This window comes from Phascolarctos cinereus, unplaced genomic scaffold (assembly GCF_003287225.1).
Source record: "Phascolarctos cinereus isolate Bilbo 61053 unplaced genomic scaffold, phaCin_HiC Scaffold_5;HRSCAF=322, whole genome shotgun sequence".
Lineage (NCBI taxonomy): Eukaryota > Metazoa > Chordata > Mammalia > Diprotodontia > Phascolarctidae > Phascolarctos > Phascolarctos cinereus.
Window position 1 is genome coordinate 180,174,340 of NW_027555958.1, and position 17,503 is coordinate 180,191,842.

The 17,503-nt window shown below is 38.9% G+C and overlaps 1 protein-coding gene across 6 annotated transcripts in view; it reads left to right on the forward strand.

Moving 5' to 3' along the window:
* The first annotated feature begins 3,934 nt into the window (after window positions 1-3,934).
* The window catches only part of SNX14 (sorting nexin 14), a 108,568-nt gene continuing 94,999 nt past the window's right edge, over window positions 3,935-17,503 (forward strand). Inside the window, exon 1 of one of the 6 annotated variants that reach the window (XR_002322329.2) lies at window positions 3,935-4,502. Coding sequence is in view for 5 of the 6 variants with exons in the window: in XM_020976299.2 (XP_020831958.1) it covers window positions 4,363-4,502 (140 nt within the window). In the remaining variant the exon portion in view is untranslated. The remainder of the gene's footprint in view (window positions 4,503-17,503) is intronic. The other 5 variants (XM_020976299.2, XM_078155250.1, XM_020976300.2 and 2 more) reach the window with 5 other exon arrangements.

Here is a 17,503-nt window from a genome sequence, read left to right on the forward strand (position 1 = left end):
ATTGCTTCTCAGTGTTTTATGAGGAAGTGTCCATAATCTTGTACCATTTTTTTTCTGTAAAATTTTATGTATGCTTAGTATAGTCTGTATGTTTGGGAAGATCAAATGTTTGTTGCCTTAGTTTGTTTCAAGGTTCTTTTGTTCTCAGCTGTAGTGATTAATTTATACTAGTAAAATTTCTAGTGGTGGCCTTTGTTGATGTGTATTCTTTATCTATTTGCCATTTTTTGGCAACAGCTTGTTAGGTCAGGCTGGAATTGCCTTATTAGTACTTTAGGATACCTGGGTGTATACAAATAGTTTATGCACTTATGCATAATTGCTGGAACTGTGAATTGGTATAAACATTCTGGAAAGCAGTTTGGAATTAGACAGTGACTCAAATGTCTACCCTTTAATCCAGAGATTCCATTGCTGGAAGTTTATCCTAAGGAGGTGACTCAGAAAAATATAGGTGCTATCCATATACACCAAAATGTTATAGCAGTACTTTTTGAGGTAGCAAAGAATTGGAAACAAAGGAGATACCTATTTACTGGGGAATGATTAAGCAAATTGTTGTATATGAATGTAATGTAGTATTTTGATGTTAAATGAAGAGCATGATGAATACAGAGAAATATGGTAAGACATACATGAACTGATTTAAAAAGTGAAATAAGCAAAGTCAGGAGAACTATATGTACAGTAACTATGACAATATTAGTGGAGAGAACAATAATCACAAAACATCAGAAATGGATGTTTTGAAATGACAAGTTTAACTTCAAGAAAAGATACTTCCCTCCTGTTTCTTTGTAGAAATAGGGTTCCAGAGCTGTGCAACATTGTCTATAACATCAGATTTTTTTAATGTTTACTGGTTTCACTGAATTTTTTTTCTTGTTCTTAAAAAAAAAATCTTTGTTATAAGGGATGGCCACTTGAGAGCGGGGAGGGGATGCAAAGGGAAATGTAGGCTATGTACAAACAAAAATTATCAATAAAAATTTGTTTTATAAAAAAGTTATTCCAACATCAGTAATTAGCCGTTTCCTGTCTCTCTACATAATATACATACACATACACAAAATAAGTTACTTTTTGTAATTTTTTTGTCTATCCCGGTTCTCTTTTTTAAGTATTCATAATATTTAGTTACATGAGTTATGAAGCTGATAAATTTTTTAAATTTCTTTGATCTCTTGTTATTTCGGAAACAATTTTTCCAACTTTCTTTTCAACATCATTTCCTAAGCCCATCTTTGTTTTGCAGTGACCTACTAGTAAATATATACCAAAGTAATTTGGAAGATCTTGTCCAGTTTTTTGGCAAATTTTTCTGCCTCATAAGCTACAGTTATCTTTGTGGTTGTCATTTTGGAAATTTTTATGAAATGTGCAAGATAAGGAAGTGACCCATAAAATGTTTCTTACTGCTTCTGAAAGCTCAGTAAAAACTAACTGTAGCAACTCTTCTGTCTCAGCAAGTAGAATCTATGAGCTATCCTTTTTAATTTTAATTTCCTCTTGTCTTCTGGTTTTCATTTATGGTCCATGTTAAGATTGATATTATTCATTTCCTCTAACAGCATATTCACTCATTCTGGGGTCTCTCAAACTGATTACTCATACCTAAATAATTATTTATAGATTGTCTAAAAATTGATTTTTAGCTCCCTCTGTCCACTTTTCCACCATTTTGCCATAATCACTGCATGAATGTAAGAAGTCACAAAGAACTGAAAGGTATTTTGTACTTTATTTCATGGATTGCTGTTGTCACTTTGACACCAAGTGGCCAGCCTCCTGAAGATGAGCTCCCTGTTTTGGCTAGGTTGCTCCTCAAAAAGTCTTAACATTGCCCTCCTTTCCAGTATGGCAGAATTTTCCAGAGCTTGTACTTACTAACATGGCTTTATAGAGCCATAGATACTCTCTGTCTTAATGAAGAAATGGAATGAGATTTTGTGGAGGCATCAAGTATGCTGTATAAAATCAGAGATGAGGAAAGAGTAAGGCATTATAATGTATGCCCTTTAAAAAAATTAATGAAGACCATTGCTACATCTTCCCAGAAAAGTATGTAATATATTTTAATAGTAATCTTGCATGTCAGTATGTACCAGTAATGTAAAATGTTTCCAAAGCCTATGTAGACTTTTGATAAATGCTTTTTGATTAATTGAAAATGCATTTTAATATATCACTAGTACATGGGATAAACAACTCCAAAAAAGGCTTCATGTTAAATTTCTTTTACAGTCATTTATACACAAGAGGTATATAACTAACTAATAGCTAAATAAATCCTTGATTAATAGAGGGAATTTACAATGAAAGCACAAGTAGGTAATGTAAGGAAGAGATAGTAGTATAGTGGGAAGATTTTAGTGGATGTAGATGAAAAGATCTACTTAAGCTCAGATACTATTCCCAGTCTAGTAAAACAGGTAATATATTAATTATAGTGTATTGCAAGGAATAAATTAAAATACAAATGCCATAGAAATGTGAATTGTGAGAAATGTAGTGAAAGTAACAGTCTATGAAGGTGTTCTTCATCCAAATGAATAATACCTCCTTCTAAGTAGTTACCATAAGAGTATACCATTATATTGGATCTTTTTTTGGGAATCATCTGCAGCAATTCTTTAAATAGCAATAATGATAGCAATTCATCCTTTTGAGGTTAGATGATTGTTTTTTAAAAAAACTAAAGTCGTTCAAACCTGGTCAATATGGTGGACCATATAGAACCATTATGCTGGTTCAAGAATGTTTTTTTTTTTGGGGGGGTGTAAATATAGGAGCCACAGAAAAATTGTCTAATTTCCCTGGACAACTACAAATGAGAATTATAAAGATGTGTTGAGCTACGGCTCATAATTGGATTATGAGTATTTTCCCTTCCTTAAGGTGAGTGCTTTTTAGGGAAAAGTATATTAAAATATGTTCATACACTAACTGGATACATTTTTGGTACTTTTCCTTTAGTATTTTAAGTGGTAACCAAAACTTTATTGCTTTCAGCTGAGCCGAAAGTGATAAACCTAAATAGCCAAACAATGGAGAGGCTATATATAGTCTAATAACAATGCCTGACTTAGTAAATTAAAGTGATCTTTATGCTTAGGGTGGGTCCTTTGGTAATTTTGTTTTGGAACCCTTGTTTAAAACTTCCATATTTGAGTTCTGCTCTTTTTGACGTGGGTGTTCCATCCTTAGCAAACTGCAGACTGTTCATGTTTTACCATCTTGTGTGTTCGACCTTCTTCAATAGATCCTTTCAGACCAAACACTCAACGAGGTGGAGTTTTATAAAATAAGCAATCTGGGTGTTGCAGCGCTCCGATTGCACACCACCAGGCGATGGGCCCACGTCTTCTATACTATGAAGGTTAATGTTAGTCAAAATGTACCTTTGCGTGGATTGAAACTTTGACACTGTAGCAATGCAATGTTAGGTGACAAAATTAAACATTTATCAGAGGTTACCCAAGTTAACTTTTTTCACTCCCCTCAAGTTCCGGGCCCATTCCCCACCCCTTCTCCCCCCGGCCGGTCTTGGCACAACTTAGAAGGGGTTTGTGGAACTAGGTCGGGGGACTTCCCCTCCCCCACAACAGGTTGCTTCACCCATAATTCTCGGTAAGTCTTCAGTGCGTCTCCCAGTTCTAGTAGGCACAGGCCCAACCTTAGCTTTTAGTTCCGTGACTTCAAGGTTCCCCACTTCTCTCCCGAGCCCGCTCCAGGATCCAAAGCCTCCCCTCCCCCTCACACGCCCTAGGACTTCAGAGGAAACGTGTGGTGGGCGTTGCCTCGGCTGTTACCTCTTGGACAACTACAGGTCCCAGCAGGCACTGCGGCTGGCTGTCCTCCGGCCACTTGCGTAGGGCCTCGGCCCTCGTTTTTCCCAAGGGACCTGATCGGTCCATTACCCTGCATTTTGGCTCCTTTCCGTTTTCTGGAAGGAATTGGACTTAGGTGGAATTGGTCCCTCCACTGGAGACCTGCGTCCGATGAAAAGCTACATAGGGCAGCAGCCATTTTTGACTTGGGGGCGAGTGTGCTTGTGGATTGGGTGGAAGGAGGGTCCCTGGGCTGGGGAAAGAGGTGAGACAAGACCCTCAGAACAATTCAGTGACTACTGCAGGTTACGTTTTCCGGTGAGGCGGGGCTGCGTAAAAAGTTCGCTCTTGGAGGTTAGCGCGCATGCGTCCCGGGAGCCCCGAGGAGGCTCTCGCGGGGCGGGGTTGCGAACTGAAGCTGGGATGGCGTCTGCGCGTCTGTAGGTCCTGCGGGGCTGGGCCCTTGAAGGGTGGAGTAGAAGGGTCGATGGGGCCCGTGTCCCCCTAGACACGCCGTGCTGTCCTAGTCGAGATGTTTCCGTGGGTACGGGCGGCGGGGGAGAAGCTGAAGCAGCGACTAAGACTAGATTTGGGGCGAGAGATCTGCCGCCAGTACCCGCTCTTCTGCTTCCTGCTTCTTTGCCTCTGCGTGGCTTCCCTGCTCCTCAACAGGTAATTGCACCCCCTCCCTGCCTTTTTGCCCCTTCCTATCCTGCCCTCCAGTCCCCTCGCCCCCGACCCCTCCTCTCCCCCCAGGTCACCTGCCCAGAGGCCGGACCTTGGGGTTGAGGCACTTTCCGAGCTGGGAGGGCGATGCTGGAGACCCAGACCCTCTGGGGAGTCTCGGAGCTCTCCTGTCCCCCGTGGCGGGCGCTGTCGGCTGCAGGGTCCGAGGTCCCTCTCTTGTCATCCTGGCTTAAACATCCAAGACCCTTCTCTTTGCATCTGACCCTCCAGGCCCTCATCCACCACTCCAGTGCTCCAAGAGAGCCGAATTTGTGACCACGGAGCGAAATTAATCCTCGCAGCTGGATAAATTGATTGAGAAAGTAAAATTATACTGGTGGTGACAGTTCCTCTTACCCTAAGGGGAAGAAACTATGCTCATGCCCTCTGTGTGGTTTCTTGGGAAAGAGCCATGGACCCAGATTAGGCTACTGTGATCTTAACCTCTTTGGCTCCAATTTCATCTGAAAAATAAGCAGTTTTTTAGGTCCGACTTTAACATGTTTCTTATTTTACTGGCATATATTTTTAATCATCTGGCTAGACATTAAATAATTGACAGTTAAGTAACTTTCAGGGTGCAGAAGCATTTTGCATGTGTTATCACTGTTAAGGCTACCAGCAACCCAGGGAAATAAGTGCTATAGGTTTTATCCCTACTTTTTTAGATGAGAAAGACAAAGCCCAGGCAGGTTAAATGACTTGCCCGTGGTTACACAGCTGGAACTTGTTAGAAATGAGATTTGAACCCAAGTCTTCCGGATTTCTGACTAGTTTAACAGGACACCTCTTAATAAGATCAGAAAGCAGAATTTACCTTCTGGCTAGCCATTTTTTAGTCACTTTTGTTGGATCATCATTGTCCATATCCTGCTCAAGGTGCTTTCTGTCTTTTGATCAACTTACTATTAGATATTTCTAACTAGATGTCCCATAGACATCAAAAACTTGGAATAGCAAAGAAATCAAAACAAAGCCCCAAATCTCCCAAAACCGCCCTCATCTTGAGCTCCAAACCTTGCCTTGCTCATTAGTCTATAATCCCTGCCTTCATAACTTCCCTATTTCTATTCAAGGTTTCATTTTTCTTCTAGACATCCAAATTCATAGTCTAGGGGTCATTCCAGAATCTTGTCCACAATATCTCTGGAATCTATCCTTTTCTCAACATTCAACCAGCTAACTTCCTGTTTTGGGCCCATATCACTTCTCATCTGGACTATTGTAGTTGCTTTCTGATAAGTCTGTGTAATACCATTTCCTTCCTTTCCAATCCATCCTCCACATAACTGTCAGATTGATATTCCTAGAAAACAGGTCTGATTTTGTCACATAACTTTCTAAAAAAGCATCAGTGGCTTCCTATTATCTCATAGTATCAAATATAGACTTCTCTTTTTGGCATTTAAAGCCTTTCATAATCTGGCTTCAACTTGTCTTTCCAGACTGATTTGGCTTTATGCTTTCTGACTCGTATAGGATTAATGCCCTTATTTACCCCTTGCCCCCTCCCCATTGGGCACCTTACTGATGCCAGGATATACAAAGAACAAAACAATCCCAGTTTTCAAGGAAACTGCATTCATCTGTGGTAGGGAAGCGTGTGTATGTGTATATTTATTTGCCTATAAATATGACATATGTGTGTGTATTGTGAATATAAAGTGAACAAATCCAAATATATTTTTCGAAGGAGGAATTGGGATATTAAGTGACAGCTTTGTGTTAGGCACAGTGCTGAGTGCTTGGGATACAGAGAAAGGCGAAATTCAGTCTCTGCTGTGAAGGAGCTCACAGTCTAATGGAAGAAATAGCATGCAAACAACTATGTATAAATAAGCTATAGACAGGATAAATTGGAGTAGAGGGAAGACATGATTACTGTTAAGGGGGATCAGGAAAGGCTTTTTATAAGAAGGTGGAATTTTAGCTGGGACTTGAAGGAAAGAGATGAATGAGAGAATTCCAGGTATGGGGGATCAGGAAAGGCTTCATGAAGAAAATGATGCTTGAGCTGAATGTGAGAGGAATAAGGGTATTCTCTGTTTCTGAGGTAAGGAGGAAGTCCATTCCAGGTATGAGAGATGAACAGGGTAGAGAAAGGTAATGGGAGTTTCATGTGTGAGAAACACAAAGAAGGCTAGTTTGGCTGGATTGCAGAGTTCATGGTGAGAGTAACATCCAATGATTCTGGAAAGCTAGGTAGGGTTTAAAAATGAAGTAATAGAGTTCGGTAGGTCAAAAATTATATGTCTGGTAGGAATATATAAGAAGACTGGAAAGATTGAGGGGGAGGAGAAAGGGAGGGAACTAAGTTATAGAGGGCTTTGAAGACCAAACAGAAGCTTCTGTATTTGATCCTGAAGGTGACAGGGAACCACTGGAATTTAATGAGTAGGAGGGTATTGTGGCAATTAAGAGATCATTGGTAACTTTGGAGAGAGCAGTTTTGGTGGAATGATGAGGTCAGAAGCAGGGGTTAAGTAAGAGGAGAGGAAGTTGGAGGCACCTGTTGTGGATGGCCTTTTTAAGAAATTTAGCCCCAAACTTCAGTTTATCTAGAAGAGCTATAGTTAATGGGAATGAAAGTATCAGGTGAGGGTTTTTTGAGGATGGGATGATATGGGTATGTTTGTAGGCACTAGGAAAGGAGCCAGTGGACAGGGAGAGATTGAAGATAAGTGATAGAGTAGGGGGTGACAGAGGGGACAGTCTGTTGGTGGAGACAAGATGGAATGGGATTGCTTGTGCAGGTAGAGGAGTTCGATTTGGTGTGAGTAAGGTTACCTCTTCAGGTGAGAGAAGAACGAAGGAGAATATAGTGCTAGAAGCATCTGAATGATATGAGATGAGGAAAAGGGAGTTCACACTGAGTGGCCTCAGTTTTTTTCTCTAAAATATGAGGCAAGATTCTCAGCTGAGAAGGGGGGAAATGGTGGGGACGGGGGAAGGGAATAAGTAAGCATTTACAAAGTGCCTACTACAGGTCAGACACTGTGTTAAACACTTTACAAATATTATCTTATTTGATCCTTGCAACAGTGCTTCAAGGTAGATACTGTTATAGTTATTCCTTCTACACCTCAGGGTTTGGGGCAAGGTGCCCCCTTGATCTGGAAAGTCCATGTAAAATTTTTTGGCCCCCTTTATGCCAGAGAAGAAGTCTGAATTTTTTCTTTTTCTTTTATGGGGTATTTACATAAGTACCTTATTGTAAAATTTGGGTTGATATTATACAGTACTATATGCATTTCTGAGTTTCACCTGTGGCTTCAAGTTTTGACCCCAAGTTCCCATTTAATTTCTTAGGCTGACCTGAAATATAGCGAAACCTCTATGGGGAAAGTTAAGATGTGGAAGGAATAACTGTATTATCCTCATTTTACAGTTGAGGAAACTGAGGCAGATAGAGGTTAAATTACTTACCCAGGGTCACACAACTATTAAATGTTTGAGGCTGGATTTGAGCTCGGGGCTTCCTGACCCCAGGCCCAGTGTTCTATTCTGTGAACCACCTAGCTGCCTCAGGGAGGGGATGCCATAGGAGGTTTGAGGAGGGATGAAAAGCGTTGGAAGAGGTGGTGTCGAAATTGGGGTAGTAGTTGATAAGGAGGTATATAAAGATTTTCTAGGGCAGTAGAGGTCCAGTTGAGGTTGTGTTGACATAATTTAGTAGTGGATTTCATCAAGTGGTTGCATGATGTTTCTCCGGCTTTGTTCATCCTGTAGGAGTGAAGACAGTGGATAGTGAAAGTCATCCAGGGCTAAGGTTTGAGAAGGTACAGTAAGGGAAAAGGGAGGCAGGGACTTGAGAGAAGAGGGCAGCATAGAGTTGAACTGGCGACTGATTGGATATGTATGGTGAGGAAGAATGAAAAGTCCAGGATAATGCTGAAATTATAAACTAAGTGAGTAGAAGGATAGATACAGATAGGGAGGCTTAGAGGATGGGGGAGTTTTGTTTTGAGGGAAAGATAAGTTCAGTTTTGAACATGCTGAGTTTTATAGGTCTTAGGGAGATCCAGGTTGAAATGTAAAATAGGCATATAGTGATTTAGGACTGAGACTCAGAGGAGATATTGGGGCTGGATACATGTTTATCTGTTTGTCTATCTGTCTGTTTCTGAGTTCTTCATTTCAGTCCGTTGGCCTACTTGTACATTTTCCCCATACTCATCATTCGATTCCACCTCTTGCCTCTCCACAGGCTGTCCTTCATGCCTAGAATTATTTCCCTCTTCACACTGTCTACCTCTTGGAATCTCTGGCTCCCTTCAAGGCTCAAATCAGGTGCTATCTCCTATACTGGGCCTTTTTTGATTTTCTCCTTTTTTAGTGCTTTCTACCCCTTTCCCCCAAATTATTTTGTTTGAAACTTCATTATGTTTCTTCTCTCCCCCCCCCCACCCTAGTAGAATGTAACTTTGTTGAGGGTAGGGACTATTTCAATTTTTCATACCTAGCACATAGCACAATACCTGGAACATGGTAGATGCTCAGTAAACACTTTTGGAATGAATGAAAAACTAGGCTGTCTCAAATCTTGAATAGAAAACTGTTGTTTGGAGGGGAAGAGTTGAAATATTGGGTTATGCACAGAAATGGAAGTATTTAGAAAGTCATAAGATAAGGGTATGAATATACATCTGGTTCATTTGGAATCAGAAGTAGATTGTGGAATTCCATATATCCTGAGCTTTTAAGTCCTTTGAAAGACCTTTTTTCCCTCTCCAAAGTAAGCCAGTCACAGATTGCATTTCTTCACAGCTCACTGGATTCAGTTTCTGAATTCTGAAACAGAAAATGGGCAAGCTTTTGTTGGAGTTCTTACTTATGAAATGATTGTTGAAATTTTCTGAGGGGAAGAGATTTAACTTCAGTTTGCAGTTGTCAGTAGCATTTTTCTCTGTTCATCTTTTACTTGTTTGAAATTTTGACATTTTTCTTCTTTTTATTCCTTTAAAGGCACAGTCAACACCCTCTAGCCCCTCTCCCCTCAATAGGAGCAGCACCTTCACCAGTAGGAGCAGGGAGTAAAGTAAGGCCTGTGAAGGACATAGAGAGGCACCTTGGCAAGGTGAACAGGGCCACTGGACTTGGAGTCAGAAAGACCTGCATTTGAATTTTGACTCAGGCATTTACTAATTGTATGATACTGGGGCAAGTTACTTTTTCTGTCTGAGCCTCAGTTTCCTTATCTATAAAATGAAGATAGTAATAATGTGTGTGAGGATCAATAAGATAATGTATGTGAAGACACTGAATAATGTCAGCTATGATTATTTTACTCTTAATTTTGCTATTAAACTGAACGCACCACTTTTGGCATGCTTCTGGAGCTGATTATTTTCCCCACATCTTTTGTGGAACTAATTCCTCTGAAGCTGAGGGATACAAATGATTGAACAAAACTGGTATTTCAAGATGAAAGTGGAGAATGAGAGAATTAGAGAGGTAGGCCCTGGAAGTTTCATTGTGTATTATTAAGTTGTTACTTTCTGTCATCTGGAGAGAGTGTTATAAACTTGTTGGCCTAGCTTGGAAAGAAAAAAATCCCTGCTATATTTTTGTGACAGTTGAACTGTGTCCAGATCCTTCTACTTACCCCCTTTGAGAAAGGAGGGAACAGGGAAAGAACTCTCGGAATACCGTATTTCATTGCATAATCATCTTAGATTTTATGCCAAGTGTTTTTGCAAAAAGGTGAGGTGCGACCATTATGTGAAGCTTTAAAAAATTGTGCTGGTATTACTTAAAAATCATTTCTTACTAAACTGTCTTTGGTGCAAGATTAGGATGCACAAAATAATTGTGAATATACATTAAAATTGGGAAGATTCAAGTCTTACCACATCATGACTTACTTATGGAAGTTTTGCCTGCCCGCCTGCTCCTCTTGCACCTACAGCTCTTCATTGGGTTGTGACAATACTGTTAATACTGCAGCTCTCTAAACAAACCAGGCAAGTCAGCTTTTAGAAATATACTGACAATATGCATGCACTGAGGATTCTAGGCTCTCAGTATGTGAGAGAGAAATGCTTGTCCATGATGTCTCTGGTGAATACATTGCTGCTCTGTTTACTTTTTAAGTAGTATGAGGAACTGAATTATACCATGCTACAATTATGCAATGAAAGGTACCAATTTTTGGACTGGGAACCCCCTTCTCCAGGGAGTGATGATTATGCGGTGAAATACGGTGTATATATAGATGTGAAGTTCTACTTTGCTCTTAAGAATGGTCTTTAATTGCTGTTTTGAGGAAAAGGGTTTGGAGGTTGTGATGGGACTGGATTCCTACAGTAAACTTTTAAATTTGGAAAGGACAGGTCATTTGGTCTAGTCCCAACTTGAATCTGAATTCTTCAGATTCCCTGTGAAGGGATCATTTAGCCTTAGCTTATGCACCTCAATTAGCTGGGAGCTAATTCACTATTTAATGATTTAACCCATTCTATTCAGACATTTCTTATTAGTTGAGAATAGCTTTAGTAAATACTTAACCTTTTGTGCCCTCCAGAGAGACAGCAGGATTTTTTTTTAATTATTTTATTTTACTTAATATTTAGGCAATTGGGGTTAAGTGACTTGCCCAGAGTCACACAGCTAATGAGTGTCATGTGTCTGAGGCCAGATTTGAACACAGGTCCTCCTGACTTCAGGGCTGGCACTCTACCCATTGTGCCACTAGCTGCCCCTGAGACAGCAGGATTAATAGCAGACAGAGGTCTGTCCTTGGAGTCAGGAAAACCTGGGTTTAAGTCCTGTCTGTGAGCCCTCTGTTGTCTTACAGTGTTTCCCTGATCAAATCACTTGACCTCTCACTGTCCCAGGTAACCAACCTCTAAGACAATTAAGTTGGAGACCAGTTGTGAATCTGCATTGCTAGATGGAATTTCTGTATGGGAAGTTCCCCATACCAATGAAATTGCAGGTCTTAATGTAAAAAAAAATTCCAGCAGTACTCCCACAGTATACTGCACCTCTTAGATGTTTGGTAAATATTTGAACTAATGAATTGTTCTTAATAATAATGCCTGCTTTTAACTCATGAGAACTTTGTCAGTATTAGGGTAGTTGAAGGAAAAAAATTCTATGTATGTATATATAGATAGATAGAGGGCACAGGGTGAGTTGAAGATTAAGGGGTCATATCTGGAGAATAAAATTAAGGGATGAGAGAGGATGATACTGGGAGAAGAAAGGAAGAGGTAGAAGGGGGTAAATTATCTCACAAAAAAAACAGAAAAGAAAAGTCTGTCACAGTGGAGGAGAAACAGGGGAAGGTGAGAGGGAATGAGGGAATCTTATTCTCATAGGATTTGGCTTAAGGAGAGAATAACATACACATTCAATTGGATATGGAAATCTGTCTTACCCTGCAGGAAAATAGGGGGAGAAGGGGACAAGAGAGCAGGGGGGTGACAAAGAGGAGGGCAGATTGGGAAAGAGGGTAATCAGAAGCAAATACTTCTGAGGAGGGACAGGGTCAAAAGAAAGAATAGAATAAATGGGAGGGCAGGACAGGATTAAGGGAAATAGAGTTAGTTTTTTACAGCATGTCTACTAAGGAAGTGTTTTGCATAACTGCACATGTACAACCTATATTGAGTTGCTTGCCTTTTCAATGACGATGGGTAGGGGAGGGAGGAAGGGAGAAAATTTGGAACCCAAAGTTTTAAAAACACATGTTTTAAAAAATAAGTGTTTTCACATGCAACTGGGAAATAAATACAGGAAATGGGGTACAGAAGTCTATCCTGCTCTACAGGAAAATAGAAGGGGAAGGGGATAAGAGAAGGGAGGGGAGAGAGATAGAAGAGAAGGCAGACTAGGGGAAGGGGTATTCAGAATGCATGCCGTCTTGGGGTGGGGGTAGGGGTGAGAAATTTGGAACTCAAAAACTTGTGGAAGTGAATATTGAAAACTAAAAAATAAATAAATTCATATTAAGAGAAAAAAAAGGAAAAAAAAAAGACTGACTGTGGCCAGATGTTGAAGGGTTTTACGTGCCAAACAGAGCAGTTTGAATTTTATCTTTAAGATACTGGGGAGCTACTGAAAACTTCATGATTGGTCAGAGCTTTGCTACAGAAATAAAATTTTCATTTGTTATTGAAAAAAAAATAATAATGCCTGCTTTTATTCAGCTAGTTAATTCATAGAATTAACTTTAAATATAAATTTCAAAGAGTAGAAATTCAGTAAGTAGAATTTTGAACCTCTTTTTTAAGTACTGCTAAACAAGTTTATTTTAATATTACTTCAAGAATATGTTATTCTGGTAGTGTGAGAAGTTTTCTGACACAGATGGCAACCCCCTTATGATTTAATAAGTCCTCTTAAAAGTTGCTCTGCAATAAAATAAAATAATCACCCTGCAACCAACTTGGTGATGAGTGTTCTGAACTTAGACTATTCTTTTTTTCTGAAAGGAGCAGAATATGTGTCACTGGATCTATGTTTGAAGCCTTTGTGTTTATATTCTGTTGCCATATATGGCTATTGAGAACCTAGAGTTACCTCACAGGGTTATCAGAGTAAGGTTTTAGTGGGGAAAAACTAGTAAACACTGTTTAATTAATTTTTTCACTTACATATTCCAAGTCTTGAATTTTTGAGGCTTAAAAACATTCTAGGGTATGGAATGTTTTAACTGTTATCAGTGGCAAAAGAATAATTTAATATAGTAACTCTTTAAGGTTTGCAAAACATGTTGCATATTTCATTTCTCATTTCATCCTCGCAATACCCAAGTGAAGTCTGCGCTATCCTCATTTTACAAATGAGGACGCTGAGGCTGAGAGATGGAGTGGCTTGCTCAGGTTCATTCACTTGGTAAAAGTATCTGAGGCAGTATTCAAACTCAAGTCTTCCTGATTCTAAGTTCAAAGTTCAATCTGTCATACCATCAAAAAGAAGATGGTTAAAATGTCATTGTAGAATGATGTCTGTGTGTGTGTGTATATAATCTCAGTATATGTATTTACTATATGTATGTATCATTAGATATAATTGATATTAGGTATAAATTGGCATTAAATATAAATCAGCTATGATTTGAATAGATTTTGTATGAGTAGTATATAAGGCCAAGATAGCCTTATTGCCAAGTTAGGAATGATACACTGTTTTAGATTGTATTTTTAGAAGGAAAAAGATAATTTTGAAAGGTAACATGGTATAGGAGATAGAAAGCCAGCCATCCTTTGAGTCATGAACACTTGGGTTGGTTCAAGTTTAGTCTCTGACAGATACTAGTTGTGTCATCATGGACAAATTATGTAACCTCTCAGTTTCCCAGGTAACTCTCTAAGAATAAGTTATGGATGAGTTGTAATATCATCATCATAATAATAAAAGTAGCTAGCATTTATATAGCACTGACTATGTATCAGGTATTGAGCTAAGTGTTTTACAAATACTTTCTCATTTGGTATTCCCAACAACCTCTGGAGGGTAGGTTGGTGCTGTTATTATTCCCATTTTCTAATTGAGGAAACTGAGGCAGACAGGTTAAGTGTTAAGCTCAGGATCACACAGCTAAATTTGAACTCAGGTTTTCCTGACTCTAGGCCTAGCACTCTATCCACTGTGCCAGCTAGCTGCAATTTATGTATGTGGAGGTATTTTCCACCTTGTCAGCCTCCTGTGCAAATGAAATCGTAGGTCCAGAACAACAGTAACAAAAAATGAAACATTTTAGACTTATTACCATGAAGGCAGAAAATCTTGTTTTCAAATCCTGACACTTTGTGACTGTATGAATCACTTAACCTACATATGCCTTAGGCAGTTAACTACCTAGCTACTATCCAGTGGCAATTTCCCTACAAAGAAATCACAGCTTCTAAGGATAAAGTTTGGATGTTGGAATCAGAAGTCTCTTTACTTTCAGAGTTGTATTTCAGTGGTAGATAAATAAGTTGAAGGACTAATTTAAAATATGACCATTTCCTTTGTTTTGATTTTTCCTTTTCTTTTCAATCCAGCCTTATAGTTAGCCACTTTATTGTTACACTGCCCTCTACTCAACAGTCTCTTTAAGACCCCTTGTCCTAGCTCAATTCATACCTTGACAAACGCCACCCGTAGACTACCTCCACCATCCACCTCTTCTGAAGGAAGAATTCATATAAACTCTTTGATCTTATGGGAGAGGCAGTTCATTGTGCAAAGATAATCCTTATACTCTTTGATACTTTTCACACTCCTTTACTGAAGTTGTTCCAAACTTTCCCTTTCCTCAAGCTTTCTCCTTACATCTTTCCTCTACCTTTTTCTTCACTGAGAGAACTGATCATTCTCCACTGTGAACTTCCTTTTCCCTTTTTTTCCTTATCTTAGAACCTCTGACATCATCTTTCATTCTCTCCAGTCTTTCATGAAGATGTGAGCCTTCTCTTGGTCACATGTACCCTTAATACAATCCCCTCCTATCCTCTCCAGCAGACTGCTTCCACAGTCGGCTACTTTATTTTAAAAAATTATTTTTTCCTAAAATTTTCTTGCTATATTTTATTTTTTTACACTACTAGGATTTCTTGCAGCATCCATATCCTTCCCCCTCCCAGAAGCTATCAGATATAACACATATTTTTAAAGAAAAAGAGGAAGAGACAAAGAATTGGCAAAACTTATCCATGTGTTGAAAAAGTCTGAAAATGTGTTGAATATAGGATGTCTGTGAACCTCCCAGCCCTGCAATGGAGTGGAACGGGGTTGTCTTTTGTTTCTTATTTGGGCCCATGTTTGTTCTTTGTAATTATGTAGCATTCACTTTTGATTATTTTATTCTTTCCATTTACATTGTTATCATTGTGTATATTGTTTCTTGGCTCAGCATACTTCACATACACATGCATCAGATCTTGTAAGTTTTTTGTGACTCTGTATTAATCATATTATAAGTCTTTTCATACAGCACAATATTTGATTATATTCATATACCACAGTTTATCCACTCTAATTATTGGCACATATTTTGCTTTCAATTCTTTCGTCTACTCTGTTAATCTTCAGTCTCTTTCTATTGGCTTCTTCCTTGCTGCCTATAAACAAACATGCCCATCCTTAAAAAACAAAACAAACCCCTCACTTCACCCTACCCCTCCTTAAGTTATCATTCTAATGGTTCTCTCATCATTCTAATGGTGCTGCCTTCCATGGGTAAAATTCTAGAAAGAATTATTTATTCTAGTTGTATCTGCTTTGCTCTCCTCTCACTCACTTCTCAACTCCTTATATTCTGGCTTTTAGCCTCATCACTCAACTGAAACTGCTGTCTTCAGAATTACCAATGATCCTGTAATTGCCAAATCCATTGACCTTTTCTTAGTCCTTATCCATCATGATCCCTCTTGAGCATTGGCACTTTTGACCACCCTCTCCTGGATATTCTCTCCTCTTGAAGTTTTGTAACACTGCTTTCTCATAGTTCTCTTACCTATCTGTTTGCTCCTTTCTCAGTCTGCTTTGCTGGATCGTCTTTCATGTTCTTCCTTACTTTGTGATCTCTTATAAAAAAAGCTTCAGTGGATATCTTTGATCTACCTATTGTTAGATCAAAAGGGCAAAACACCTAACACTATCTGGAATGCAACCATATTAAGTCAATGAATGTTTATTAGTTAATGTCTACTACTCTGTGCTTGAAACTGTGGGAAATATAAAAGACATTATATGGTTCCTTAGTCTCAAATAACTTAGGGAGATAAGATAGCAGGTAGATATACTGATACAGATTTTAAATGTCAATTTGAGACTATGGAAAAGATACCATGAGTCATTAATAATAGTTTACATTTACATAGTTCTTTGTTTACAAAGTGCTTTCCTTATAACTCTGAAATGTAGGTATCTCCATTAAGGAAATTTGACTTCTAAAATTTGACATCTTTCAAGGTAGGTAGGATTTGAACTTTGCCTTAGGACTTCTTCCTTAATTTGAATCTAACTCTGCCCTTCATCCTGTTACTTGCCAACTCTGGGATTTTATTTCATCAATTAGTAATTTTCTCTTATATTCTCATCTTTGCATCTTTCTTGGCTTCTTTTCCTGTTCCTTCAAAATTGTCCTGCTTCTTCTTAAAAGGTTCTTCCTTTAAACCTGATACTGTTTCTTCAAGCTACTGTCCCATCTTTTTTTTTAAAGTATCAAACTTTGAGAAAGAGCAGTCCACAGTCACTTCTAATTCTTTACAAGTGCTATTCATTCTTCAGCACACTTTCCATTACGAAGACTATCTCTTGCAGTCTTTTCCATCATTCTATTCGAACTATTTTTGCTACTAGAACAACTCTCTTGACTGTCAACATCGCCTACAGATTGTTAGATGCACTGGCTTTTTTCTCAGTTTGCCTCCTCCACAGTATTTGACATGAGATATATTCCTTCATCTTCCATGTCCTGGCATTCTCTTGATTCTCCTTTTCCCCCCCCGACCTTCTCTTCTTGTTCCCTAGATGTAGGCATTACTCAAGGCTATGTTTCATCTTTACTTTCCTCCCTCCCCTTTCCCTTCACTCTTTCCCTTCTCCCTCCTCACTTTCTTCTTTCATTTAGCAGTCTCATCCACTCCCATAGCTTCAACTATCACCTGTGCAGCATATATGCAGAGAGCTTCCAAATCTACATTTTTAGCCTAATTTCAGATACCTGTTTCTGACTGCCTATTATAGGACAGTGCTATGTAGAATTCCACCCCACCCCAACAGCATATCTGAAAGTAAACTTAGCTTCTTTCTCCTTTAAACATTCCTTTCCTCCTGACTTCCTTGTTTGTGTTGCTGACACTACTATTCTTCCATTTGCTTATTATGAGTCATCTTTGACTTCTCCCTTTTTAACTCTCACATTTAATTATTGCTGAGTTCTTTCAATTCTGCTTCCACAGTTATTTCTCCAACATGTCTTCCTTTTCATTTCCACTGTACTTTTGTGG